At 36.5% G+C, this 27924-nt stretch overlaps 1 protein-coding gene across 2 annotated transcripts in view; it reads right to left on the reverse strand.

The window, feature by feature from the left end:
• The window catches only part of PRKCE (protein kinase C epsilon), a 294416-nt gene that overhangs the window by 109781 nt on the left and 156711 nt on the right, over positions 1 to 27924 (reverse strand). For both annotated transcript variants that reach the window (XM_035321702.1, XM_035321703.1), the window contains exons 3-5: positions 4767 to 4926; positions 3563 to 3597; positions 2153 to 2238 (exon numbers count right to left, since the gene is read on the reverse strand). In XM_035321702.1, coding sequence (XP_035177593.1) covers positions 2153 to 2238; positions 3563 to 3597; positions 4767 to 4926 — 281 coding nt within the window. The remainder of the gene's footprint in view (positions 1 to 2152; positions 2239 to 3562; positions 3598 to 4766; positions 4927 to 27924) is intronic.

Here is a 27924-nt window from a genome sequence, read left to right on the forward strand (position 1 = left end):
GAGGCCTTTTATGTTTTGAAATCACACAGAATTCAAACAAGATGAAATAGGTCTGTGCTCAAATGATCTTTCCATTAGGTATGCTCCAGATTTCTTCTCACTGTTTTATCTGGGGGAAAAGAGGGGGAAGGGCTGCTGTTGTCCAAGAGACAAAGACTAAAGCCTACTTCCTAGTACTTCTGGAAACAACAAATACATAGCTATCAGGAAAGATCTCTTAATGTGGAAGGCAAGGAAGTCACTCCCAATTGTTTTAGGAGCAGGAGGCAGGTTTAATACAGGACTAAGAAAGAGAAATATACCACAACCCACTTATGTTCTCATATCCCACTGTTCCTTATGAAAACATTATGAAAACAACAACAATAAATTGTTGTGCTTGAGGATTCCAAGGTATGATAACTTACTAATTAAAGGATGTCACTGATAAGTTTTTATAGCTGCCACTGTATAGCAAGAGATTTATTTCAGTGTTTTTCCTTCCCTTTCCTATTACTGCTGGCTTCTCTCCAGTGATCTAGTACCTCTTCCAAACAATGAAAGCATTATATCAGCAAAGCATACAAGTCCCCACTAGTCTGGAGCCTGGGAATATAAATCCACACAAGATTTCCTATCTTCCTGTGGGCACTATGCAACAACAGCATTAGACACAGTTCTTTGTCACAAGAGATCAAGTTTTGAATGTAAAATACAGGTTGTGAACCAGATATTAAAGAACACTTCTAGTTTGAACAATGATGGTCATCCGCACATGGAAGAATGAGATGAGCTAGTGTTTCAATCATGTTCAAAGTTGCAAGAGTGGCTTAAATCCATAGCTACATATAACTCTAATTTCTAATTTAAAGCTATGCTTTTTCTGATATATAAATTTTGGCTTTTAACAATTAGAAACAAAAATGTACTTTTTCTGCATGGCCAATGAACTGGGATCAACCACAGGAGATTTCCCCTGATTCACCATTTCACCTGATCCTGTAGTGAAAAATAGTAGGCTTTTGTTGTCCAAAACAGGATAGTGAGCATTTAATAGCTTTTTGGTTGAAACACAAGGAAAACACTTCTGTGTAAAATAAAGCAATCATATGCTACCGCTGAGGGCTACAATTGTTTAAAAGAATAAAAAGCAAACAAACAAACAACAGAAGACATAAAACCCAGTCCCCTCCTCAACTGTCCCCTGTCAACTCAGCCACAAAAGGATGCTTCAAAGCTGAGGAGTCTAAAGAACCTGAACACAACAGCAGTCATACCACTCCCTGGTGTATGACTTTCCACTGAAATTAACAGTAATTTACTAGGCAAGCCTTAATACCATTTTAGCTGAGATAGACCTTTCATCCAAATGAAAGTATCACTTTATGCCCTGCTGTGATCCAGAGCTGAACATGCTGTTGGCAGATAAATTTACTCCCCTAACAGGACAGCTCTGAAGGTAGCTCATTTCATTTTCACGTGATGGCCTCATTTGTTGAAATGCATGATAACATAAAGCACATATTTTGTTAATTCCCTTTATGCAAAAGGAAAAGCTTGCTAAAGGTAGAGAGTACTTATGCTGGAAAACCTGTTAGCCATGCAGTCTGTACCTTGTTTTACCACTGCCATTGTATATAATACCCAGGGGCCTTCTTCATTACATAGATGGGTTTTGTTCTACATTTTGGCAGCTTGGATGCAGTCTTTGCTGAGGTTTTGTGAAAAACATCTGGGCAGTCTTTTATGTTGATGTAGGATACCCAAGCTTACTGCCTACCCTATCTGCTGCTAATGACTCAGCCACATGAAATACAGGGAAGATTATGATAAAGGGCCTGAGCCTCCTTCTTTCCAGTTAAAATGAAAAAACTGGTATTAACTCTGAAATGGAGAATGTTAAAAATGGAAAAAAAAAATAAAGAGTTTACTGAAATTAAGCATGCAGATGTTACAAAAGGTTACTAATTAAAAATAAATTGCTTTACAATAATTTCCACTTAAATGAAACTATTACGATATTCTGTCATTCCAAAGTAAATGTTGTATCTTAACAGGACCAGAAGGGCACAGAAAAGTCTTAACACTTATTGATCAAACACGGGAGATGACATAAATTTGAACAGATGAAAGAGAGAGATTTATCTAGAAAATTTATTTTATAAACATCTACCTCATCATGAGTTTCCTGTTTTTTTAAGCCAGCACACTTCGTTATTATAAGTTCATGGCATCTCTTGTGGACGACGCAAGTACAAACTGTAAGAAAAAAAAAAAAAGATATGAAAGAGATTTCATGAAGATTGATTTTAAAGACTAGAAATCCTGGGACCTGAAAGACAGGTTGCAAGTGACTGTCACTTGGTGAAGACTATTAAATAAGCCAGCCTTACAAAGTCAGAAGGTAATGGACTTTTGAGACCAATGAATTTTGATAGAATCACAGACTGGTTTGGGTTGGAAGGGACCTTAAAGATAATTTAATTCCCACTCCTCCCCCACCTTTGGTGGAGTCACCTTTCCATTTTAAGAGAATTAAAACATATCTGCCAAAATCTAAGTATGTCAAATCTACAAATTACCTTTTACAATAATAAACACATTTTTTACATAACATTTGATTTATTTGATAAAGTCCAGGATTTCCACATTATACAAGACACAAAGGTAAAAACAATTATTGTCTCAAGAGACTCCAGTGGAAAAATACACAAAGGTTATTCATTGTAAAATTCAAAGACGACAAAAAAAAATTAAACTTTCCTTCTGCAACATGTTATTATAAATTGATAACAGCAAAATTGCTTCAGAGGGCAAAAATGCTTTGCCAATATTAATACTGATTACTTAAGCAACAAATAACATTTATAGATATGACAGATAAGATTAGAAATTACAAGGATGGTAATACTGCAGAATTCAAGGTCATTATTTCAAGAAAATAATTTACTCTTAGTTGTAACAGTGAGTTTTATTTTCCTCTAGCATTGGTCATTGTTGAGAGAAAAAAAAATCAGAATTCTAGGAATGTCTGCTGTATGCTAATGAAGCATTTCTTATTATATCATATAAAATGGTTATTTGCATTTATTTACAATGAAATTTCATCAAACCTTTTGTAACCAAAAAATCATCAGTAACTTCATAATTTCTACTTGACAGATGAGAATTAGGTAGAAAAATATCATCCCAAGAAGTGACTGCATAAAAAAATTAAGAGTACAAGAAACTGAGACGAAAAAATGGAGTTCAAAATGAACTTCTTCAGTCTTTGCTATAACCTTCTCTAATGATGACCTCTATAATTATCTCATCTATTTAATTACAGTCTTTGCAGTTACCTGGCATTTTTAAACAATTAATCTTAAGCAGAATAAAGACTTCACAATTTTAAAACGCATGAGGTGAAAAAAAAAGAAACCAACATCACCAGGTATGCCACCCTATTTGGATGTGCAGAGAGAGCGCTAGGATCTGCTTCTTAAAGAAGTTAACTGCGCCACTTATAAATTGCCTGATGAAATTATCTTATTATTGATATAACACATTTATTCAAACTGCTCCCCCAGAGACTGTCTCTTACCTTGACATTGGTATCCCTGTTTTCCTATTACACCCCTGAAAATAAAACAATGTTTTAGAAAATATTGAATATATATTTATAAAAATTAAAAATATTTTCCCCCTTTTTATTGAACATGTACAAGTTTAAAAGAATAGCTTCTTTTATAATAATCTCATAACTGCATTTCTGGACTGAGATCAGTTCAAACTAGGTACTCCATTTCAGTTGCAAAGAAATAACATATAGGAAGATAGGCCACGAAGGGGTTCAGAAGACACATTTACTTTAATAAAATAGACAAAGCCAAAGGACACAGAGAGAGATGCCAAGCCATAAGCAGGTAAAATAGTCATTAAGAAGGTCTCTAAATAGAAGATTGTGCTTATCAGTATTATTACTTGAAATCATCTTTGCTAACCTAAGGGCTAACCGGCAGACTTTTCTTAGAGGAATGTAGTTGAGTTCACATACAATAATGCCATTACAACGTTTCACATTAAGGAAGACTGATTCATTACATACTCTTATGAAATACTAATTATGGAACATGTCAGATTTTATATGTATTAATGCGGAAATCAGTATATCTAAGTAACTTTGGAAAACATCAGTAGAGTTGCTGAAAAATAACTGAAAACTGAATGTCTCCATCTTTTTTTCCCTACCTGAAAATTGTGAGTACTCAACATTAACGTAAAAAAATTCTAAAAGGGAGTTCTTGACATACACTGTAATAACAAAAACTCTGTAAACTAAGAACCCAAAAATCTGGAACATTAAAAGTCTAATATTCCCATCTTCCATTATCTTCAGTAAGATTTATAGGAGCTTGGCATTCCCTAGGACAAAGATGGAGATACACAAGTATCTAACAAAGAGTTCAGTCTTCTTGGCACATTGTAAAGGTCCAATATTAGGTCTAAACCTACCCTTAGGCATCCAGAGAACGCTAGTGTCTGTCTACCTAGAATTCATGGTGTGTACTAGGTAGGAAAAGGCTGAACTTTGCAGCTAAGAGAAGAAAAAAAACCAACCCAAACAAGAAATTCTAACATTTATGATGGACATTTGACAGTCTTTTATTATTGTTAACTTAATATTAAAATTAAGATTAAAAAAAAAAAAAGCTACCATTTGTCATTTGTGCTTCAGCAAAACAGGATGGCACCTTAATTCTTCAGCTCAAGGTTGCAAAGAAAAACAAGTAAGAGTTGCTTCATACCATATAAAATCTCTGCAGTGTGAACAATATGTTGGTTGTCTAAGATAGGTGGCCATAAACTTGTGTCCATTAACCTGATGTACTCTGCGTCGGACAGCACCCTGCCGCTTTCTGGGGCGCATTCGTTCCCGAAATACACGTTCTTCATTGTCTTTGGGTGCTGAAACAGAATAGAAAAAACAATAAGCACTGGTTGTAACAGATAGAAATACAGAAAAAAACGCAAATTTAAAAAAAAAAAAAAAAGATATTCTCCATAAATAAATAAAAAAAAATCCTCTTTAGCTAGCAGTGGAAGATAACTTTCCTAAGTTGTGGGTAATTTTATTTAATTTTATTTATTTTTATTATTTTTTAGCATCATTTACTAAAGGGCCAGTGTTTTCTTTGTCAAGTATAGGAAATTCTACTAGTTCCAAACTTTTATCTGTAAATCCACGTTAAACTGGGAAGGAGTCTACTGTACTTAATCACTATGAAGCACCCCAACAAACTCTTCAACAATAATTACATAGTTAGATTGACCAAACAGCTCAGACTCCCACCTCATTTGACCTTCATGGACAATAAATCAAAAATCCACCCAAATGCCGCAACTTCTCTCCCCCTCAGAAAATGCAGACACAAGTGAAGGGAAACTGAATATAGACACACATTATCAAGCAGAACAAAAAATCCATCCAGAACAGTACTTTGTAGAATCTGTGGTTAAGATCTGAGCTTCAGTCTCTAATAATCCACTTTGATACTCATACACTTTCCACAAAATGTTAAAGGGAAGGAAGTAGTTCCTCTTAACCAATTCCTGTTGAATTGTAAATGAGACTTGATGGTAGAGGAAGTGAAAATTGAAGTTAATATTTCTCAGAATGAAAACTTTTGAGAATTCCTTCAGAATACTTTGGGTCTTTTTTCCTGATGGATTATTTTGAAAAGTGTCACTAACACCTCCGTAGTATTATTAAGCACTAAGCAAATACTCAGGATAAATTAGAAATGAAGAGTAGTGCGTAGTCATTAATAAAAGAAAGGTTTTACAAGCTTTCCTTGAGCTACTCATATCTCTTGAGAATAGAATATTGGATTTGGAGAGGCCCAAATCCAGCCATCCACTGAATCTATGCACTTCAGTGTATGTAACATTTTGAAATGCATTAATACTTGTTATTGTCTGAATTTCAGCTCCCCTGAACATTATGATGGCATAAAAATGACTACTTTAGTTTGTTGTAAGCTTTCCTTTACACAAGTGAGTTCACCTTCAGCAATAATACAGTATTTAACAATAATGCAAAGTAAATAAATCATCCAAGAACAACTCAAGTCTATAATAACCTCATTCTTTCATACATATTTAAAGAATCCCTATTTTTGAGGGATTAATCCCTCAAAATAGTCCATATTTTTGTGAAATTGAAAGTTAATTATTTAGGAAACCTTAGAAAATGATATTAAATTAAGCTGATGGACAGCTAACCCTGTGAAAACGCAGAGCAGAGAACCAGAATCAAGATCAGTATCTTTCACTGCATAGCAATGGCAAAAAAACATGACCTACCAAGACGCATCTGTGGGATGGCCAGACCAGCTTGGCTTTCATATTCCAAGTAAGTCCTCAGTAAATAAAGGTTGGCTTACACATAAAGTTACCCCTTCTATTTATATCAGAGAGTAATCAAAAGTAATGGCTCTAACTTCCCTTCAAGAAAGAGATGTGTAGTAACAAATATTAGCAATTATGCTTATTTTTGTGTTAAATAAAATTGCAACTTCTAATAAATACCACAGCCCCTTGGGACTGTCTTTCGTAGAGAAAGTATAGCAAGTAGCTGGAGATCCTACCAAAGACTCCTATTTCCAGCTTTTCAATGAATTACTGACTTTGCAATGTTGCTGGAAGTATTTTTTAAAATTTTATTTGAAAAGTATAAGAAATAATTCTCTATGTAATACAGAACAGTTCTTTCGGTTATCACACAGATTTTAGAATTTGCTGAAGTATGTAGCCTGGATGTGATAAAGTTAAAACACCACTCTCCTGGAAAGGTTTCACAAAAAGTTATCTGCTTATATGAAAAGAACAAGGTGTTCTGACAGTACGCAGTTCATGGTTGATATGATAATCAGTCTACAATGCCACTTTCCACCTTTTCGTCTTTTTTTTTTTTTTTGTCTCAAGTGTAACACTTCAGCAATAAAGCACATGTAATTTTACAGAACAGATGAAAACCCTTTTGACTAGATAAACTGCATACCACAATACTAGGTATTTTTTTTAACAACAAGTTCTGGAAAAATAGTTTTATTACTTTCAGTTCTATGCTTTAAATGAAACTCCATTTTTCACTTAAAATGTTTATAGTTAAAGTAACAGAACAGTGTCCTCTTCAGAAATGAACTGACACGTAAACATGGTAGCACAGTCATCTGGGGGGCTTTGCAGTGGTATCATATCCCGTGTTACTGCCCGCAGCTGGACATGAGCCCTTCACCAAACAGGTGACACCACAAGAGCAATGAATCCACCCATGAGCGTTACACTCGGTTCAGTAGCTGTATGCTGTGTTTACATAAAGTTCAGCTAGCTTGGTCACTGTTACTCAGCGAGAACACCTAAGCAATGCTTTCCTACAGAGTATTCAAGCTATTTCTTGCACGATTGACAGCAATGTTCTGGAGCAGAGCCCCAAAACAAGGCAGCTAATTTCCACGTGGCTCGGGATGGGATGAAGCACCCACTGCCTCACACCCAGGGCTGTGCACTACTCCTCCCCACCAGCACTAACAATACTCTTATGTTTAAATTAAAATCCATTTATCTCATGCTGAACAGTCACACTGGAGATATTCCTTCAGCTGTCTCAAGCCATCTACTCAGAAAGTGAGCTCCAAAGTTTTATTATTTTTTCATGAGCAGGAAAATAAAGATTAGAAGATGTCAGAAAACAGTGAGTAGTTTGGGAAAAAAAAAAAAGAAAAAAAGAAAAAAAAAAGAAAAAAAAAGAAACATTTTGGTGATAGAGCCAATTAGTATTTTCAAGGCTTATTTTGGAAAATACTGTCATCACAAACAAAACTGACCTTTTAAAACTATTTTTAAAGGAAAAATTCTTACACTGGTACATAAAAATTCTAGAAAATACTATTAAGATATAGCATAGTGCCCAACTGTGACATTTATAATCTTAGCAGAGGAGATCAAATTAAAATTAAGTGAATTTATCATAGTCAGTCTATAAGCAAGTTCCAAGATAAACAGAAACTTCTTCTCACAGCATTTCTACTAAATAGTCACAGAGAGTTATCATTTCCTCAGAAAAGCTGTTCTTTATATAAAATACATTCTGTTCCCTGTTTAGATTTGGAGCCCTTCAACTCTTTGTATTACTCAGTTTATCCTATTTAGATTTCATTTTCAAAAGAAGGAGTGAGAAAGGCTCATGATCATTCAAATTGTTCATGGAGAATACTGTCAATACAGCATATTGAATTTAGGCTTTATTTAATGGTACTTGAGCACTGCCAGATTTAGAACTAATTTTGCCTTAAAACTCTACCCAATAATGCCATTGCTGCTTTTCACTGCAGCCAAGATTAACTCTCAGTTATTTGGAAAACAATAGCACATAATTGCTTTTATATACTCACATATATACAAATATATTGCCTACAAAGTTCACAGTCCTAAAAAGACTTGCAGGCTTAACTCCAAGCACTTGGAGAAACATTATAAAGTCAACAGAAGTATTTGGAATGCAAAATTCCACAGAATTCATAAATACTTGCAAAATGGATGTTTAAATGAACTGTCTGGATCTTCATTTGACACCGTTAATCACATCGTATCTGTTAAGTACATTTTATAAGTCTTAGCTTAAAAGACAAGCAAGTAGCACAGCGTACTCCATAACCTTCAAAGGGGGCAAGACGGTGGCTAAAGACCCTGAACAGTAAATAATGAAGGTTTGTGACATGTTAGGTCTCTTTTCATACTAACATTGTCTGAGCACAAAGGAGAAAGATCTAGTGTGGAGCACCAAGTGCAACAGATGTAATTACCCTGTGTAGCGAAGTGGGCTGTTTCAGCTCTCTGTCCTGTAAGTTTCAAGTACTTATACAGAATTCTGAAAACAAACAAAACCATGGAAAAATATTGCAGAAAATGAGAGACAGATGACATGCACAGAGAAGTTTCCCAGCTTTTGCTGTTGCTCCAAATGCTGACTTCTAACAGGGAGTGCACTGGGCACCTCCCTTCATCTGGAGAGGGGTTACACTGTTTGGGGAAGAACAACAAAGCCAAACTATAGGCCATGTATAATGGTAATTCTAATAGGAACTGGAGTAGCTAACATAACCCCATTCAACAGAGCACTGCCATTTCCAAAGCACTTTTCACCCTGTGCATCTCCCATTACTGCACTGCCACCCATAGCTACCACCAGCAGGCCACAAAAACGAGCCTGTTTAACCTTTAACAGTGGCCAATCCTTAACAGTTACAACAGAGCATAACAAAACAAAGACTGAGAAGGAACAATGATCCTACTGATGCTTTATTGGTGATGATTAAAATTAAGAGCTTTTGTATCACAATATTTAAACCCTTTTCTCTTCAAGCCGCATGTATGCAGTGATAAAGAGGTTTTGGTCTAACACCATATAATGTCTAAACAGACCTTTATAAACATCCTGTTCAAGTAAGACTGCAGTGCTATTGACATTTTACAGATGAGGAAGGATATTAAGGCATGAGAGGTCATTTGCTTGAAGTTATGTTGGAAAGTGAGGAGGGCAGGAACAATATCCAGGACCCCTCAGGTTTCAGGACTGAGTGTAACCAGCTCTTTTCGCATCAAACTTAAGTCTCAAAGGATCATTGCCAAACTCTGCTTTGGCCTATACAGAGGAAACATATACTGTCATCAAGATGTCTTCAGGCAAATTGGTAGAGGATTTTGCCTTTATGGCTTTCATCTTAAAAGAGAAAAAAAAAAAAGAAAAAAGAAAAAAAGAAAAAAAGGCTAACCCCATATATTTACATTTCCCTCTCCTTTCTTTTAAAAGCCTTGCTTAGTAGTAACACATGCAATAAACTGATCTCATAGCTTTGAGATGAAAAATAGTAAGGTAAATGCTACAATATAATTTCATAAAGGTGTTACTGATAAACATGGACTGGATAGTTTAACACAAGTATAGAAAGAGCACACAATTTTTCTTTTTTCTAAAAGTATAAAATTTCTAGTCTATTAACAAAGAATAAACACAAAGGTTTTGCTTACTATGTCTTGAATCTGCCTTCTTTTGGAAAGCTGACAAGGGATGTCTTGTTTAATAGAAGAATCAGATCCGTAGGTAACTAATTTGTTGTTAAAGAAAACAAAGATGATGGCTCTCACAAAAGAAATGAAAAAATACTTACAGAATGTGTGAGTTCTAGAAGAGATTGGTGTATTGACAAGTCACATCTATTAACATCAGCCAGTTACTGAATGCATTGACAAATACATTGCATTTGAAAGTACACCAAGCCCAGGGTAATCTTCTAGCATATGCTGAGATTCAGATTTATTTGTATTCAAAAACACGAACACCTTTGAAAACATTCTTTGAACACTCAAAAAACATTCTTTGAACACTCAAATTCTGTCCAAAAGAGAATCTAAAGGACTCTGCCTATATGTATTTCAAAATTTCCCTTGACACACAAACAAAAAGTGATTGAGGTGTGATGGGCATGTTTTGTTTCAGGGCCTGTTTTACTTGCCTTTTTAAAACAGCTTTCAAGCTATCCTCAGTTGCCTCGTACTGAACGATTATTAACTCGTGGCTCATACTTTCTCTACATGCTTTATTATTATCTCGAACACACTCATTAGCTTACTCAAAACTGAAGGGAGAGCAGTATTGCCCGCATCCTTTCAAATGGAAATACTTTCACATTTGATTCAGTTAGTAAAGGAAAGCAAAGTTGTGAAGTACTCGGAAGTCTCAAAGAAACTGAAAGCATGATAGCAATTCCAGCATATGGAGAAGTTTTATTTACTTTTCAGAAATTTCCCAACCTTGTTGGCTGGAAACAATGTGGAGCTTGCATTCAAAACCAGTCATGTGGAGCCTGGTACCTGAAGGGATGCAGCCACCACAGCTGTGGCCCATATGCTCTGCTGCAGGAGAGGTTGGGGGCGAGAGGGAATTAGTTCCTATACTTGCTCAAGAACATTTCTCCTCCAAATGACATGTAGACTTTAGAAAAAGTGTGTGAGATGAGCCCTCACATCCTTCTGCGCTCCATCTCCACAATGCCCAACAAATTAGTGACTCTTACAAGCTTAAGGTATTAATGACATGGAGTTACTCATCGTCTTCTTCAGAGGATCCCACAGTGTTTTAATAAATCTAGTATTTAGTGAACAGACTTCTGTTTTGAAGGAACTGCTGATGTGACAACTGGTAGGAGGTAGATATAAATACTGGATGCTATATCTGGTTTTTAGTTCCCTCCTAATTCAGGCGAGGGGAAGTTTTTTGAGAGACACAGATAATTGGTTTTTGACTTCATGCTAGAGGCACAAGTATAAATTCCTATACATAAATAGTTATATAATCCATACAGAAAGCAGATCAGTGACAGATTTCTCCTGCTTCCTCCCAGTTTTTTCCCTGGTGGTATTTAACATAAATGATTTTAAGAAATACCACAGGGAAGTTATCACTGTATGACAGGTTTTCTGAAAAGTCCATTTCACATCTCAAGGTTTTTAAGATGAAATTTTAACTTCCAAGAGATTTTCTGCAGAACAGGAATTAGAGTGTTTTAAGTTTTAAAGGAGACAATATCACAGACAATAGGACAAAAAAAAAAAAAAAAAAAAAAAGTCAATGCTAGCTAGGGTTATTTCAGTCTTCCACTGTTATCTTTCAGGAGCAACAAACAGCCTCACTCTAAACACAATGCCCTTATGTCAGTAAATCTGCAATTGAAATCAAAGAGGTGGAAATGTATTCTACATATGGTAAATTCTGAAGCTGTTATTTAGGAGACAAACTTCACTCCACTGAATGTTATGGGTCTGCTCCTGCAGTAAGCAGTAATGTTAAATAACATTACAGAACAGTTTTTGTGCCAAAACTTGAACTGATAAACATACAGGGCAGAACGGGAATTTAGTTTGTGACAGGGAAATTCAGTTCTTGATACAGTGAGTAGTATCAGTAGTGTAGTGTTAGTACTGATATGTCCTGTTAGGCAAACAAAGCACAATCTCGCTTATTAATCAACTACTTCTTAATGCTAAAAGAAGTAGATATTTGAATGAACAAGCTAAATATATAATGCATTACATTATTATTATTATTATTATATTATAACTATGACCAGGCCAAAAGCCATCCTTGGGAGTAGATTTCCCTATCTTTATTGCTGCAAGTCTGCAGACATGACGTGCAACACGCACGCACAGTGCTGATCAGAGCATGCTCAACCACTTGTGATGGTTAACGCTCTGGTGACACAGGCTTATGTTACCTGTCTTCAGGTATTACCATTATTCAGATATGTTACCTTTAGCTGACTTCAAGGAAAGAAGGAAAACGTGACAAAACATCACGGTCAAGGCTGCTGTAGAAAACAACGTTTCAAAGTGGTGTACATATGAGCATGTATTTTAACAGAGCCCCAGCCTATGGAAGTATCTGCATGGTCAGCTGAACTCTGCAGGGCCAACACCTGAGTGCTGGCCTTTGTCAGCTGCTGGAAAGGAAACACTGCTGTGATGCTAAGAAGGAAAACAAGTATTGTGAGAATTTTGGGACAAAGCCCTTTTCCCAGAGGTTACTAACTATTAAACCAGACGGATCCTGAATGACAGTATTTTAAGCATGTGCTTTTGATAGATCAGAAAAGTAGAGCAATCTTTTTTGAATAGTTGCAAAAGCTGTATAGTGAGTGATGAAACAGAACCTTGTAAGACCGGGGGTTTAAGTCTTTGAGAAAATTGTTGTTTCACAAATATTTTTTCAATGCCAGCCTTGTTCATTCACCCGAGAATAACAAAAACGTAAGTGGCAGGCACCTAATAGATGCCCTAGCCCAGCCTCCTGCAGTGGAGAAGGGTCTCATGCACTCAGGCATCCTCAGCAAGCATTTTACTGTCAATTCTTAAAAATCTCCAGTGAGGGAAATTCCCTCACAATCATGTATCTTGTTTCACTACTCTGCCAGGCAGTCTCTTTTGGTAATATCCAACCTAAATCCTTTTGCAGTCAGATATGCTGTATAAGTGAATGGCAGCCTGAAAAAAAGAAGTTTCTTGCAACACAAACTACTGAATTATCTCTAGCAAGGTGACTATTAGCGTGCTGTACATTGCATGCAAAAGACCAGGGCTGGGCACAGCTACAGATACAGCAAGATGTCACAGAAAAGAGCACTGGAGAAAGTGTGCACTCTTCTCAAGACACAGCAAGACAGAAGCTGCTTTGAGATGAACAGGTCCCTGTGGATACCCTAGTCATGAGATAGCTGCAGAAAAGCCACAATATTTGAAGGTGAGAAGGGGAATGAAATCCTGAATACATTGGCTCAAAAGTGCTAGGGAAGGCCAGAGCGAGTTTCCAGGGCAGGCAGAATAACAGTGATATGTTAATATTTTATTTAAAGATTTCTTTCTTATACTTCCACATAATGTCAATGTTCCCCTTTAGATATTCTTTAGCAAAATAGAATAGAGGCTGTAAAGATTGGGGAGCTACTTCCCTCCAACTCAAAGTAGTAAGACACAAAGTATCTGTACCTTTATGTAGGCAAATCCACTAATGAGACAGTAATGGTTCTGATAAAAAGAATAAAATTTGACCCCAAGCAGTAGGATGCATTATTATAAAAAACAGCGAGACAATCATTTCATTGCCACTGTTTGTCAAATGGGTTCAGGATGCCACATACCTGTTTTATCTCACTGTAACCGTACAGTAGCTTTTTTGCTTAGACAAATAATTTACAATAGTATTAAAAAATCAAATTGTTAGGTCTGGGGAAAGAAATATTTTAACAGTAAAACAAGGCAATAAATTATTTTTATTTTAGGATAACTTAACTGTTCTTTGAATTAAGTTGAAACAGCATTGTCCACAGAAACAGTATCTAGCCAGTGATAAATTATTTCTTGTCCTTATGCCATGTTCTTGGTCATTTTAGTGTTACAAACTGCACCATAATACCTTGACACATGTTAGAATTACCTGGTCACCACTGATATCTGAACTTCTCTATGCCAGTTCTTCAGCTAGCCACGAAGCCAATCTGGTAAAACTCTGGATAGTCTGGTGGAATGGCCAGGGATCAGGGTGTCACTGTAATGTTCTCTGATTAAAGTCCCATCACAGTAACCCATGGCTGACTGCCAGTCAGCCTGGCACAAAGATCAAGCTTTCTAATATAACTGTAAGAAGTGTTAAACATGTTTCTTCTTTCATTTCACCGCTTATATCTTTTATAGATTGGTTCCGCATGCTAAAACCACATGGTCCTAACAAATACCTTTGCTCTGCAGTGACATCTGCACCTGACAGGCAAAATAGCGTGTCCTCATTTGAACTGCATGGATAATTTTTTCCTTTCTTGCAGGGAGTGGTGAAGGAGTCTATCGGCAATCAACCTTCGGACTTTCCATTCCTCAAAACTATATTGTTGAACTGAATAAAACCAGTGAAAGGTATCAGTGTGACCACCTTAGGAAGGACTGTTCTTCAAGACAGCAGCCACCAGTAAATATCTATCACAACTCTTCCCTTTTAGGCCTATCACGTAACTCACAGCTTACTTCCAACAACTGGTCACCATGTTGTTGCTCTTTCTGGTTTGCATCTTTTACTAAGGGCCAGATTCTGACACCCGCCACCCTCTACCAGCAACCTCATCTGGTCCGTTTCCAATAATTTCCTAAACAGGTAATTCTTGCAATCACTTATAATAGACTTAAATAAATAAATCAGTGAAATAATTAATTCTCTCTTTTCATCATCTTTCTTGCAAACGTGGGAGGAATTTGTCTCATTCTGATAACTCCCCCCCCCCCCGCCAAAAAAAAGCTTAATTAAGAAAGAGACTGACTCATGAGCAGTGCTATTAAAGCAACTCTCCCATCTATGTCTTTCAACACTAAATATATTATTACTAATTTCCATTCAGAGAACAATAATAGATATATTATGTAAATCCTGAAGTACTCAAATGGTTTATTATCAGCATACTGCTTTAAAACCCCATTTTAGCCAAGCATTTCTGAATATGGCTATAAGAAAGAGCATATTCAGGGTGCCATGGATTTCAATGGAACTCTTCCGATCTCCAAAGCGTTTCTTACCTACCCTGCTAGATGCTAAGTCTAAACATGGTAAAAATGGACAACTGTGCTAAGCAGTATGTTCTTTTCCCTTCCCAGGCTTATGGGCAAAACATCATGAGGTAACTGCAAATGGTAAGTTTGCATCTTGTCAGTAGAGCTTCAATGTGTTATATAGGTTTTTATGGCAGCCAGGGGAGGGACAGACTACACGACCACCCTCATCACCTACCATTGCCAGAACAAGTATCTCTCAATAACACAATCAAATTAGAGAAGATCTAAGGCTTCTTATTTGGTTTTGGATTTCAAAATACAGGTTATTTTAATGTCCAAACAATACATAATGATAATACACACACACACAAAAACACACAACCAACAGAGTAATAAGGTAAGACAACAATTTTAACTTATCCTACTTTTGAGGAAGGAATTTGGGGCCTACCATGCATTTGCCAACAGCTAAGCAACCCTAATTTCTAATATTAGACCACTGCTTATAAACATGCTGTTGATTTTTCCTCTTTCGGGTCCTCAAGCAACAGAACAGTAAAGAGATCTCTCTCCTGCTTCTTATGACTCCCAGCAGTTTTGCAGCATTTGATGTTCTAAAAGTGTGCTAGCTGAAATACAAAATTACATGAGAACCTTGGCTCTTTTTAAACACAGCAGCACAAATCCAGCCCTCATGTTACACGGAAAAGCTTTAAATATGTGACATGAATACATCTAACGACTGAAAAGCAAAAAAAAAAAAAAACACACCCTAGTGTGGGACACCCCAAGCTTCACCATGGAAAAAAAATTCTCTGTGCACTGGATACATTATTTCAAATCACTATGGGTCTAGTCCAACTGTGTGGACCAGACACAGTGGTAGAAAACTGTTTGAAATGGGTTATAAAACCTCATTTGTTCCTAACTTCTGCTATCTACTTGATATTCCAAAGTTTCTACCTCTAGTGTTCACATATTTACTTAGTCCCTTTTCTCCAACCTTTGGAAACAAAGACATAACAGCATCTTTTGTATTTTTTAGCAATTCAGTGAGCATGTGATCCAAGCTTTCATATAAAATGAAAAGTGCTCCTGGCTTATGAAGAAGATGCTTAACTGAATACTTAATTTCCAGCTGAGTCAGAATTTCAGAAAAGATTTTAAATATCAGCTGCTTGAAGTAATCTCACAGGACCTGAGCCATTTTTTCCTGACCTATGGCAGATTATATCACTAATAAAAATTATACTCACAGAGGAAAAGAACTGACAAATGCCTTTGAAGAGGCAACATATGTGTTGATCGAGATAAATTTTGTTTTCAATAGTTCTGTAAAATTGATGTAATACTCAAGAATTCTTAAGAACTTACTGATGGAAGCAGCTGGCAAGTGGGAAGGGTGGGATGTTGGCCGATGAGGTACCTTACTGTGGGAATTGAGAAAAAAAAAAAAAAAAAAAGACATCCAAAATGGAATCAGAGAGTTTTATTCCTTTCATTTTGGAAAAAGGAACTCAGAAAAATAAGACATGAAAGAAAAGGGAGGAAGGAATGAAAGCAACCCCAGCTCTGATGAAAGAGAACACATTAGAGAATACTTTTTTTTTGCTCATTGTGGGAGAAACTGCGAGAAGCACAGCCCACATCAATCAGTGGCTCAAACTCCAAGACCAGTCTGAGTTGAGGATTCTTGTCAATCAGCAAACTAATTTTCTGTCTATTCATCTGCTATAAAGGAAAGTTAACTCAGCCTATTATGGAAAAGTCATACATAAGAACCAGCAGATATAAATGTATAAAGAATTAGCTACAGAAAAGCATTGAAGATCTTTTTTTTTTTTTTTTTTTCCCCACGGGGTTCTAGCTACCTGCCTTGCACAGCTCTAAGAGAACGAATATTCTTACACCTAAAGAAAATGTTAGATTCAGTAAGGTTTTCTCAAAGATAGTGAGTTAATCAAGTTTATTGTAACAGCTCAAAAAATTATACAGTGGTTTACACCGGCTATTGTTTTCTTCAGGTACATGATAATTAACACTAATTCAAACTATGTGTATGCAGACAAGAATAGATACAGAAAAACAGCTTAACAAGTTAAGACAGTTACATTTTGTATTTCATTACATCACTCTAAACCAATTTTTCTACTTCAGCAAATCATATTATTTTCTAGGACCAAAGGCAGTTCAGTAATAACAATCCCTACAACACTGACTGAAGGTTGGCTTTTGAAACATATGTGAAGTCTCTATACAAGAATTAATCAATCTGTGTGGGAGAAAATCTACTTTGAACATTACTTGAAACTGTACATCTTCCAAGAAAAATATTTGTTAAACTCTGGGCAGTGCATCTGTATGCTGTAACTGAAAGAGAAAATGGAACACATGAAAAAATACTGAAATCATTTGCTTTTTTCTTCAGAAAAAGAAAAAATAAAAATTAAATCAAATGCTACTTCAAGATCCTAACAGCTTTATCCCTATTTAGTCCAGAAACTAAATCAGACAATGAAAATGGAGACAAAGCAATTCTTGGAATTATTGCTGATTGAATGTTTCTCTTATTCTTCCAGTGCTCTGTTTTCCATTCAGCATTGAACTTGCCTCCTACATCAATAGCACTGCCTTCAGCTATCCTAAGAGGACAAAGAAGCTCTGAAGCCACCAACAGCACAATCTCATCTGGAAACTTGTGCATGGTGCAAGTCTGAACTGTAAGGATACAGACTGTATTAGCAATTATAAATTACTAACCTCTAAAATGTTGTTCAATTTATTGTTTCGGTTATCAACACGTGAAGAGATAGCAGACACTTTAAAACAGCTTTCCTTAAGAAATTCAGGGTCACAGCCTACAATCTCAAACACTTTCTGTCTTTTGTTTCCCAAGCACCCTTGCTCCTATTCAGACACTCCATAATTCATTTTAACTTAGCCTTATCAGGTTGCTGAATAAGGATGTGAAAGTCAGCTGGCTGTAAGTTAAATATATATATATATATATATATATATATATATATATTCAGTGCCTCATTATTGCTGCTGTCGTTGATTTAGCTGTTCCCATGGTAAACTTGAATACCACCCCAGGAAGCTGTATCACCTATCATTCACAAGTTGGGAAGTGTGGTGTATGGAGATTTGATTTAACAGATCCCAAAACTGTCTGCTTGAAGGATGTGGCAGTTGAAAACTGGAGGCTGGATTGCTTTTTTTTTTCTCTTCCTTTTTTAAACTTGAAGAATCTCAAGAAAACTAAGACATATGGCAGTATTTCCAAGTTGGTTTCTAAGAGATTTTCATTTCCCACGTACTTTCTCTAAGTGTGAATTACCTAAGAAGGTGACAGAAGTTCCTCGAAAAAATCCTCTAAAGAGCCTTTAGAAAAAAAAGACTTCTCAAGAGAAGATTCCCCCCTTTCCTCCCCTACCCCCCCGTTTTTTTAATGATTTTGACAGCTCTATAGCTGGAACCTCTGACTTGACTATCTGTGACACATCACAGCACTCATGATTTTTTTTTTTTACAATCATTTCAATATAGAAAAAAAATAAGTTCCTCCTTAATAAGGAGACAAAAATCTCCCTAAAAAAATTATCACCCAGAATATTTTACCATCAGAAATTACACAGGTAAGAGCTAATGTCTTCTATGAAAGCTTTTCCTATAATAAATATCTATCAAAATCAAATATGTACTCACACATGGAAATGTGTATCAAATATGTACTTCCACACTCCACAATTTTCTTTAATAAAACATTACCTTTTCCATGAACATACCAGTAGTCAAATAAAAACATGTAATGCATTTATAGAAATAGAAATAAAAACATAAAAAACAGTTTTCAAGGTAATTTCCATTAAGTAAAGCCTTTCTCATAGTATGCCTTTTTCTTTATTCCATAACCTAAAAAGATTTTAATAATAATAATAAAAAAAATCTAGAGATTCTTTTTAAGTGTAAAAGAAAGGCAAAGGAACAGAAAGAGAGCATATCTAAATTCTGATACTCCAAAACTCTCTTGAATTAAAAGCGACTCTTCACTATTTGTCCTGGGGTTGCTACACATTTCACAGTAATGTAAACCTTTCTTTTCAGTGTACTTGGGACACTCCTGAACATCCAGCAACAAGCAGTGAATGCAAACTAGTCGTCTGTGAATAGCAATTTTGTGCTCCTTCATTTTTGGTACACCATAACAAACCTACATTGGAAAGTATGGGTTTTGTACAATGTAGTGGAACTATCTGAACTACTTGAAAGCATCTTAAATCTTGCATCCCAACCTGGAGGCATTCAGAATAGTTGCCCATACTCAGGAACTTAGGCCACCATGCCTACATCAAAGAATCAGTTTGCCCATTCTCCTACACACAAGGACATTATCTTTGCACACACAATACAGCCTATTTCATGATGGGAAAAAAGTCATAGAAATGGGCCAAGAAAATTAGAGGCAGCTAAGTGATTTTCAGCCAGCCCACACAGATCATTAGGGGGAAGAAAGCATTCCTCTGAGCAAGCATTAGCACTATTATTAGCAGCATCTAAACTTATTTAAATTAATTATTGCAGTATCTATTCCAGCAGGCAACACAGAGCACACTTGTCCCTTAGAAAGAGAGAAAGAAAATCATTTGGATATGATCCTCCCTCTGCATTGTAATCGTCTTTGCATGACACGAGGAAAACAGGATAGGGAGTATTCCTGGAAACTAAGGACAAAAGTAAATCTTAGTTTAAGGGAGGTCATTTTAAATATAATGACCAATACGTTAGAGGTGTGGGTTTGACCAAGATGGATTAGAGCTGATATAGAAAGGTGCATCACAAATTAGAAGTAGCAAGATCCTAGTTTGAATCACGCCTTCTGGAACTTGGAACCACCATACTGGGGCAATTAGGATATGCAAGGAGCACTTGGCTTCAGACCAGTGGAAAACTGTAGCTCTGTTCTGAACCACAGCTTTCCCTTCCTTCCATCCCCACCTCCTGGATCTCAGAGGAACAATAGCTGGAGCTGACATGGCTGTTTTTATCTACTATATGACATCTTACAAGGATTTTTTGTACATCATCTATGCACTAGTCACAGGACTATAACAGCTCAAACTTTTGGAATATTGTTCAGTAATGAAATGAATCTGTGACAGGTAAAATGACAAACAAGACGCATTCCTAAGCGCCCTCAGACTGATAAGGTGCTTGCAGCTAACATCAGGTAACTGCTTCCTTGCTTCCTCCTGCTTGATCAGTAAATAACTTTTTTTAAAAAAAATATTATTATTTTCCTGTGCTATTTTCGCCAGAGTATGAAAAATACAAAAGACATTATCCCATGCTCACTAGCTTGAACATTACATCTCTGAACTCTAAGTTAGAGCTGTTTTTTAAAGATTCCTCCACCTGGGCAAAAGTTGGTAACCAAAAACTCCTTGCAGATGAAAAGAAATCTTAGAAACAACTTTGTCCAGAAGTAGTACCTAAAACAGAGCTAACCATAACTATCAAGACCTTTTATCTATATTATATATCTGTATTTTTCAAAGGGAAACTAATACCACAATGCTGTTAGTTAAACAAAAAGGCAACGGGATCCACATGTCACTTTGTTTTGTTCATAATACAACTATACATGCAGTAGATATACTACACAATTAGGTATCTTAACAAGTTTGTAAGTCACCATCTCTGTGGTTAACTAACTTAATCCTGTATCCTGTCTGCCTTTTTGTGATTCAGATTGAACACTCATCACATGCAGCTTTCCTTTCAGCTTGGAAGCAAAATGGAACAAAACTTGTAATAAAACTCTCCTAAACATTTAGAAGCTATAACAACATTTTTTCTTTCTATAAAATTCTATTTTATTTGAAGATCACCATCAACCAGGAACATGACTAAACCCTCACTTGTGCTTTTCATTAACTGTGGAGTGATTCAGGCTCGAAGGCGCCTCTGGAAGTCTCTAGTCCTTGTCCCAAGCAGGTCTGGACACAGCAACTTGCTCTAGGTGTCGTCCAGTCAAACTCCAACTATTGCCACAGTTCACAGCCCTGCTACAACAATTACTACATTTAGCCTATGTTGGCTTACTTAATTTTAACTACAAAGACTACCAATGACAAAGCCAGCATCACACCCCCAAAATCTGAGTTTAAACCACTTGATCTAATGATCAGACTACAATATTTCCTCCCCCAAAATATTTCCTCCTTCCTTTACTGCCATAGGATTTGTCATACAAATGTACAAGACACAGTTTTTCAGTTTCCAGGTGGTGTCTTCTTAATTCCCTCATGGAAAGGTTCTTTAGAAAAATACAAATAAAAAAGCAGAAGCTAGAGTGAGACCAATAGAAGCAGCAAGCGATATCACATAATAATTAAAGTGCTTAACACAATAGAACAAGTTAATGCTGGAGACCAAAGAAAATTTACTACTGCTTAAAGCTAGGACTGGTACACCAAATTTTTGTAATCACTTAAATTGAGGATGACCACTACGACCCAGATACCTTCCTCCTTTCCATGTCAGCACAAATGCATTATTCTGAAGTCTAAGTAAAATGTACAAAGAGGTCATTAAAGTAAATAAAATTTATTTATACACATGACAATTTCACTAACACTGCCTTGGCCATGACTTTCCCCATCCCATTTGTTTTCTTATCTACGGCTAAGAAAATAGCTTGTCTTATTTGTGTGTATAAAAGCCAGCAAGATTTTTTTTATATATAACTTACACTGAAGTGGGTAGGCAGGCAGATAGATTAATCAACTTTTTAAATTTAGCATGTATGATTTATTGTGAAAGGAAATAATTTTCACGAGACACAGGAGTTCAGGATTTTCTGTTTTATTTTTGGTTATCACGTCTTTCTAACAGATCATGATTCATTCACTAGTCTTCAGGGAAGATCAGTGCACACGAGTACTTTTAAGCCTGGTGCCTGCACTATTTAAAACCCATTTGTTGCAGTAACATTAGACCTCTGATGAAGTTGTGGCGTTTCTGCATGTGTAGTTGTAAAACGAACTCTGGAGAACTCCACAGCTTAAGCTGGACTAAAGTTCTGTAGAAACCAAGCTTCAAACCAGCACAGAGCATGGAGACTTCTCAAGACTGGACTGTATTTATGTTCCTATATGGAGTCTTCAGCACGGGAATGTGGACTTATTATGCCCTGAAGAACAATTTTAGAAATGAAAGAGGCTAAATATTTTTAATGTACCTGTTATGTGGCATGTTTTTATGGAAACATACAGCATGTACAGTCAAATTTGATGAAACAATAGATATACACAATTCTCCTGTGACCTCCTCTCCTTGAAATTTATAATCATATCTTACCTATGGAATCTGAAGGAAGGATCATAGAAAGCAAATTTAACAGCATAAAAGTTCTCTTTTGCAAACTTTACCAATGTAAATTCCATTCTGCAAGTGCTGTACCCCTTTCATTATCACCCATTCTATATTCTGTCAAACACCAGCATAACATTTGGCCCTCTTGTGCAGAGCTGTCACCAAGAGGCAGCAACGCACAGAAGTATTTTTTTGCCTTTCCTCTTGCATAAAATCTTTTTCTCTTAGTGCTTGTGGTTTCTCAAGACTACTTCAGTTCAGTGACTTTCCACTAACTCATACTCTGCTTCCAATTGTTGCTAAATTACTAAGAATTGGAAGTAGTATTTTGAAATTTTCAGTAAGGAACTTCTAAGAAAGGGGAATTCCTGGGAAACTTAGTCTCTCCAAAAACTGAAACAGTACGCTAATACTTAATAGAAGTTGAAAAAGCAAGTCAATTATTCAAGTAGGACGACTACAGGAGGTATAAAAATCCTGGGCATTATAAAAAATAAGAGGATTCAAAATCAAGGCAAACCAACCTTTGAACAAAGTTGTTCAAAGATCACATCCTCCATCAGTCTTCCAGGCTCCAAGATCTAAAAACCTTTTGGTTATAAGTACAAACCCCACATATACCCTATGAGTTACAAAACATCCCATGAGACTATAAGCTATGGTACAATATATAATTAGAAATTTCATGGCTCTGCATTATGAGAGTAAGCAGCAACCATAGCATAATTTACCACATCCATAAGTTGTACAACGTGGTATTTTTTAACTCATACTACTTGTTTTAAATAAAACAAAAATTTTATCCTCAGTCACTCATGTAAACTCAGTTATATATGGTTTTTCCACCTAGTAATAAAAAAGATGTCCAAATGCCTTCAAAGAATGTTATAACTTACATGGAGAGACCACGTGGCAAAAATTAGACAGGAAAAATTATCTTTAAAAAATTAATGAATTTTAAATTAATAAATTTTAAATTAACAGAAGCTTAGTTCAATAAACATGGTCACATTTACACATGACACTATAAGCTGTTATTAGTTGCAGGGTTGTGCTGTCATTTGCTTTAATTGGTTTCCTTTGCAGAGTGAATTGAATATGGAGTTTGCTTCCAAAATAGGAACTCCAGAAAGAAAAATTGTATCACCCTACTGAAAAAGCTCACACCCACGACCATTAATGAGCATATTTTTTGTTTCAGGTGACTGCAGTCTCTTTTTTGTTTTGCAGAACTCATTTAAAAATTGTTTAAAGACGTGCTCCTGAACAGCTCTATGACCTAGTTTAAAGAAAATGTAAAAGGATTGTATTTTTGGCTCTTTAAATCAAGGTTTTTTGGCATTTACAAACTTTGCTGAATCGTTTTGGCTTTGGTGCCTTTCCTTATCTGCCCAAGCAATACTCAGCAGTATGGAATTTGCTTCCAGTGCACACTAAAAGTGCTAGCACTTTGCAAAAACCATTATTTCTTTAGTGAAACATCTTCCATTCTATTTTACAGTATAATTTCGAAGCCTTTTCAATGCAGCCTTACAAAGTCCATCAGCCAAAAAATATATATATACTTAAATGCATCCAAGAAAACCTCCTGGGAGGTGTGTGCGTCTAGCACACAATGACCCCAAAAACACCACAAGGCAGAGCCTCTCTTGATTAATGCATGAATATAGAAGCTGGTACTTCCAAGTGCAAAAGAATGAGCACTGAGAATCAAATGCTAAACCTGCTTGTCTTTAGAGACTGACTTACTGAAGACTTCAAAATCTGCAAAATCAATTAAAAGAATGAGGTTTTACTACTGAACATATTCTAACTAAGTTAACAGTATAAGGCAGATGACTGAGATTCAGAGTTAACGCTCAGTAGAGTTAATAAAAAAGAGCTAAGCAATTTAATTACACCTTTCAAATCTGCCTGCACACATACACACCATACTTCAACATTCAAACTTAGTTTCATCCCTTCCACTAAAAATATCTTTTATTACAGAGGAGTAAAAGCAAAAAGCTTATTCAGAACAAAAATTATAATTTCAGACAATGCATGGTGTGAAATGACATGTACCTTGCCATATTAATGAGTATTTCAGTAGCAGCACAGCTTACGTAATAATCATGGGGTTTATGGCAGCTGGTTATTTTGACAAGAAATGTGAAGGAGCTGTATGAAAATAGCACAGAAAGAAGGAAGAAAAGCAATAGGTCTGACATGCCAGATACCCTTTTACAATGCCTGTGAAGTCTGTCATTTGTTACTTTTCTTGGTATTGATAGGTAAGGTCCAATTTTGAATTCTGTGAATAGATTTTTTTTTTTTAAAAAAAGGAATTGGAAATAAAAAGACTTATGGAATCCATCTGAAATATGTTTCTGCAAGCCCCTCTCCCACTGAAATGGAAATTGTTACAAAGTGAGTGGATATTTATTTTATAAGCAATGCCTAACTTCCCAATACATTGTAGCGAATGGGAAAGAATACAGGAAAAAAAAATGCTCAATGGTGGTTTTGGAAACTCTAATTTAACATTTTATCTCAAAATGTAGAGACTAATCCTGTTCTAAAGTACCAAACAGATTTTTTACTTCTTTTCAACAGGAAAAATAAGGCTAAACCAAGAATATACAATTTACAGTAAATCTGAGCTGTTGAAGATTATACTGATTTTTTTCTTCTAAGCACATCTCTTGAAGTTTCATCTTACTAAACAGAACAACAGAAGTTAACAAAGTCTGACCATGTAAAATAAAACAACTGGGATAATCTATAGCCGTTTTTTTACAAAAACCACAGCAGTACATCTGTCTTAAAATGGTCGCGGATTCTGAACAAGATAACCACTTGGTGGCAGAAGAATCAATGTCTTGCTCAGAAACTGTACTGCTCTCAGGAAAACACACAACACGATGGGCTTGTACTGCACAGTGTATGGTTTGTGGTTAATAACATTGATGAAAAACACACTGGTCCATTGCAACTCAAAACATAGGGCTGATAAAGGTATATGTTTTCCCATAGCATTCTAACTACTTCAAATTGAAATATGACTTTATAGATTGATTTTTTTTTGCAGTTGGTAACTTAAGTTTGCAATAAAATCAGATTACTTTATATCTAGTTGTTAACAAAGTTTCAGAAAATATCTTTATAATCCCACATTCAGTTTAAAAAGCTGAAAGGGTTCCCATTTGAATACACAAAGTTAGTAGCAGCATAACTGAAAATTTTCTATCCCCATCCATAAATTCCAGGGAGGCCTTTCACGACTCTCAAAACAGGTTGCTAGTTTGATGTTTTAATGGTGGGGGGGCTCCCGATAGACACCTCATTTCCTTTTCTCTCCTCTGTTTCGCACCAGGGCAAGACCCTCAGGGGACTGCATGCTGCTGGCCAGGTGGAAGCCAGGAGCCAAGGGCTTCTGACAGCCACCAGCCAGTGGAGCAGTGGCTGAACCTGGCCTCGGCACAGCCCAAACCCGCCAGAGCAGACCCTGCACGGCTGCTCAAGCGTGGGGCAGCGTGATGCACCTGCACCGTGAAAGGAACCAGCTCCTCGCCATCACTCACATGCCAGCTCCGGGACAATTAACCTGCTAACCCAGAAGGTTGATTTCTGAACGAGCCTGAAAGCTTTGCTGGCTCACTGAGCTCAAGTCAAGCCAGGCAGAAAGCGTACTGAAGCAAAGCTCTAGAGAATACCTGCTGTAAAATGTACCGTATTATTATTATTATGAATTAAAACAAATTACTCTGTTTGGCAGCCAAAAGCAAGATAACACATAAAGAGATCTTGCAAACTTTTTACGCAGCCCGTTGGATATAGTTGCCACTATTTATAACTTCAAATAATTACACACGCTGCTTTTACCTCTCAACAGTTGATTTCTCTTCAGAGAATTTACTAGCAGAACTGAAAATGCCCTCAGCTGGATTGCAGCGAAATAAAAGAACGAATGACAGCAGATGCAGATCCCACAATGACTGCTGTTGATGATTTATTGTCATGTTCACAGAAACACCAGACAAATCTGGAGCAAGGTGATAAGCTTCCGTGAAAAAAAAAAAAAAAAAAAAGAAAGGAAAAAAGGATAGCATAAGAGTGCACTTTGACAGTGAACATGGAGGCATTTACACTGGCATTTTGTCTCCGGTTAGGCATGCCTCTCTGAAGCAGGCCTCAGGCCCATCTCCACGTAGCGGGCCTTGTTCCGCACTATCCGCCCTACACGGTGCTCTCACAGAGCACAAACCAGACCCCTTTTTAATAAAGCCAACCCAGGAGATGGGCTCTGGCAACTTCTAATGGGCTCCCACTGCTGCTGGGGACTCCGGGCTCAGCACCGGACGAGAGCTGGGCCGAAGGAAAGCCTCAGAGCGGGCACAGTGCGGACGCTCGGCCTCACAGGCCCCATCCTCCTGCGCTGGGCTGCGTGCTAAGGCGGGCATGGCACGGGTCGGAAAGCCTTTGGGGGAATTGCAACAACCAGCAGCACCGCTGCCATCTCTAATTGCTTTCAGGCTTTATCTCCAGTATATTTCAATGTGTCTACCATGGCACAGCTCATAATAATGTAGGACATTAAAGTACGAGTGCATTAAAAACAGAAGAAAAAAACGTGCAACACAGCATCAAATGCTTTTACAAAAAAATAATGTATTTCAGCTCCTGCAAGATCCACATTAGGTTACTGATTTATGTAAAAATAAGCATATAAATATGTAAAAATAAGCATTTTCAGTAAAAAAATAATCATAAAAACACAAGAAAATCACTGAAAATGATTTTGGCAATATAATTTTCCTTTTTCCTTCCTTAAATCACAACTACAATACAATACTCAGAAAAAAAAAAAAAAAAAAAAGACACTACAGTGGGAATCAGTACTAAATACTTTCTGAGAGGAGTTTGCATCTTCAGTGTCTGAGTGACAAAATGTTCATATTAGCAAATAGCACCTGAGCTAGGTCCCGGTATGTGCCATTAAACAATGCTAACCTTTTTCTCCTTGTGATTTTCTTTCAAAAGAAATCAAATATGATAAAAGAAATATGCATCAGCTAAAAAATAAATTAAACATGAATAAAATAAAGTAAAAGGAAAACAAAGACATTTATATTAAACAGGTTTTCAGCTCTGCTCGGCACAGCCATGGTGGAACATGCTATTTAGTGAGTTCCCACTGCATGTGATTATTGTCTGTTTGATTGGTCCCTCTTATAGGAAAGACAAAAGTTTGAGTTTGTAAAGTTTATTTAAAAACAAAATATCTTAGATTTACAAGATAAATTCAAGTTAGAAACCCTTAAGGTTTTTCCCTTACTAGGTTATACAAAGAATGGTAACACTGCCGCTTCTCTCCAGCTCATTACTCCAAGGAGGTTTGTTAACTCATGCACTGCTCTTTGCTACGCTGCATCCAGGAGCGAGGGGGCATCGCAC

This window comes from Oxyura jamaicensis, chromosome 3, assembly GCF_011077185.1.
Source record: "Oxyura jamaicensis isolate SHBP4307 breed ruddy duck chromosome 3, BPBGC_Ojam_1.0, whole genome shotgun sequence".
NCBI lineage: Eukaryota > Metazoa > Chordata > Aves > Anseriformes > Anatidae > Oxyura > Oxyura jamaicensis.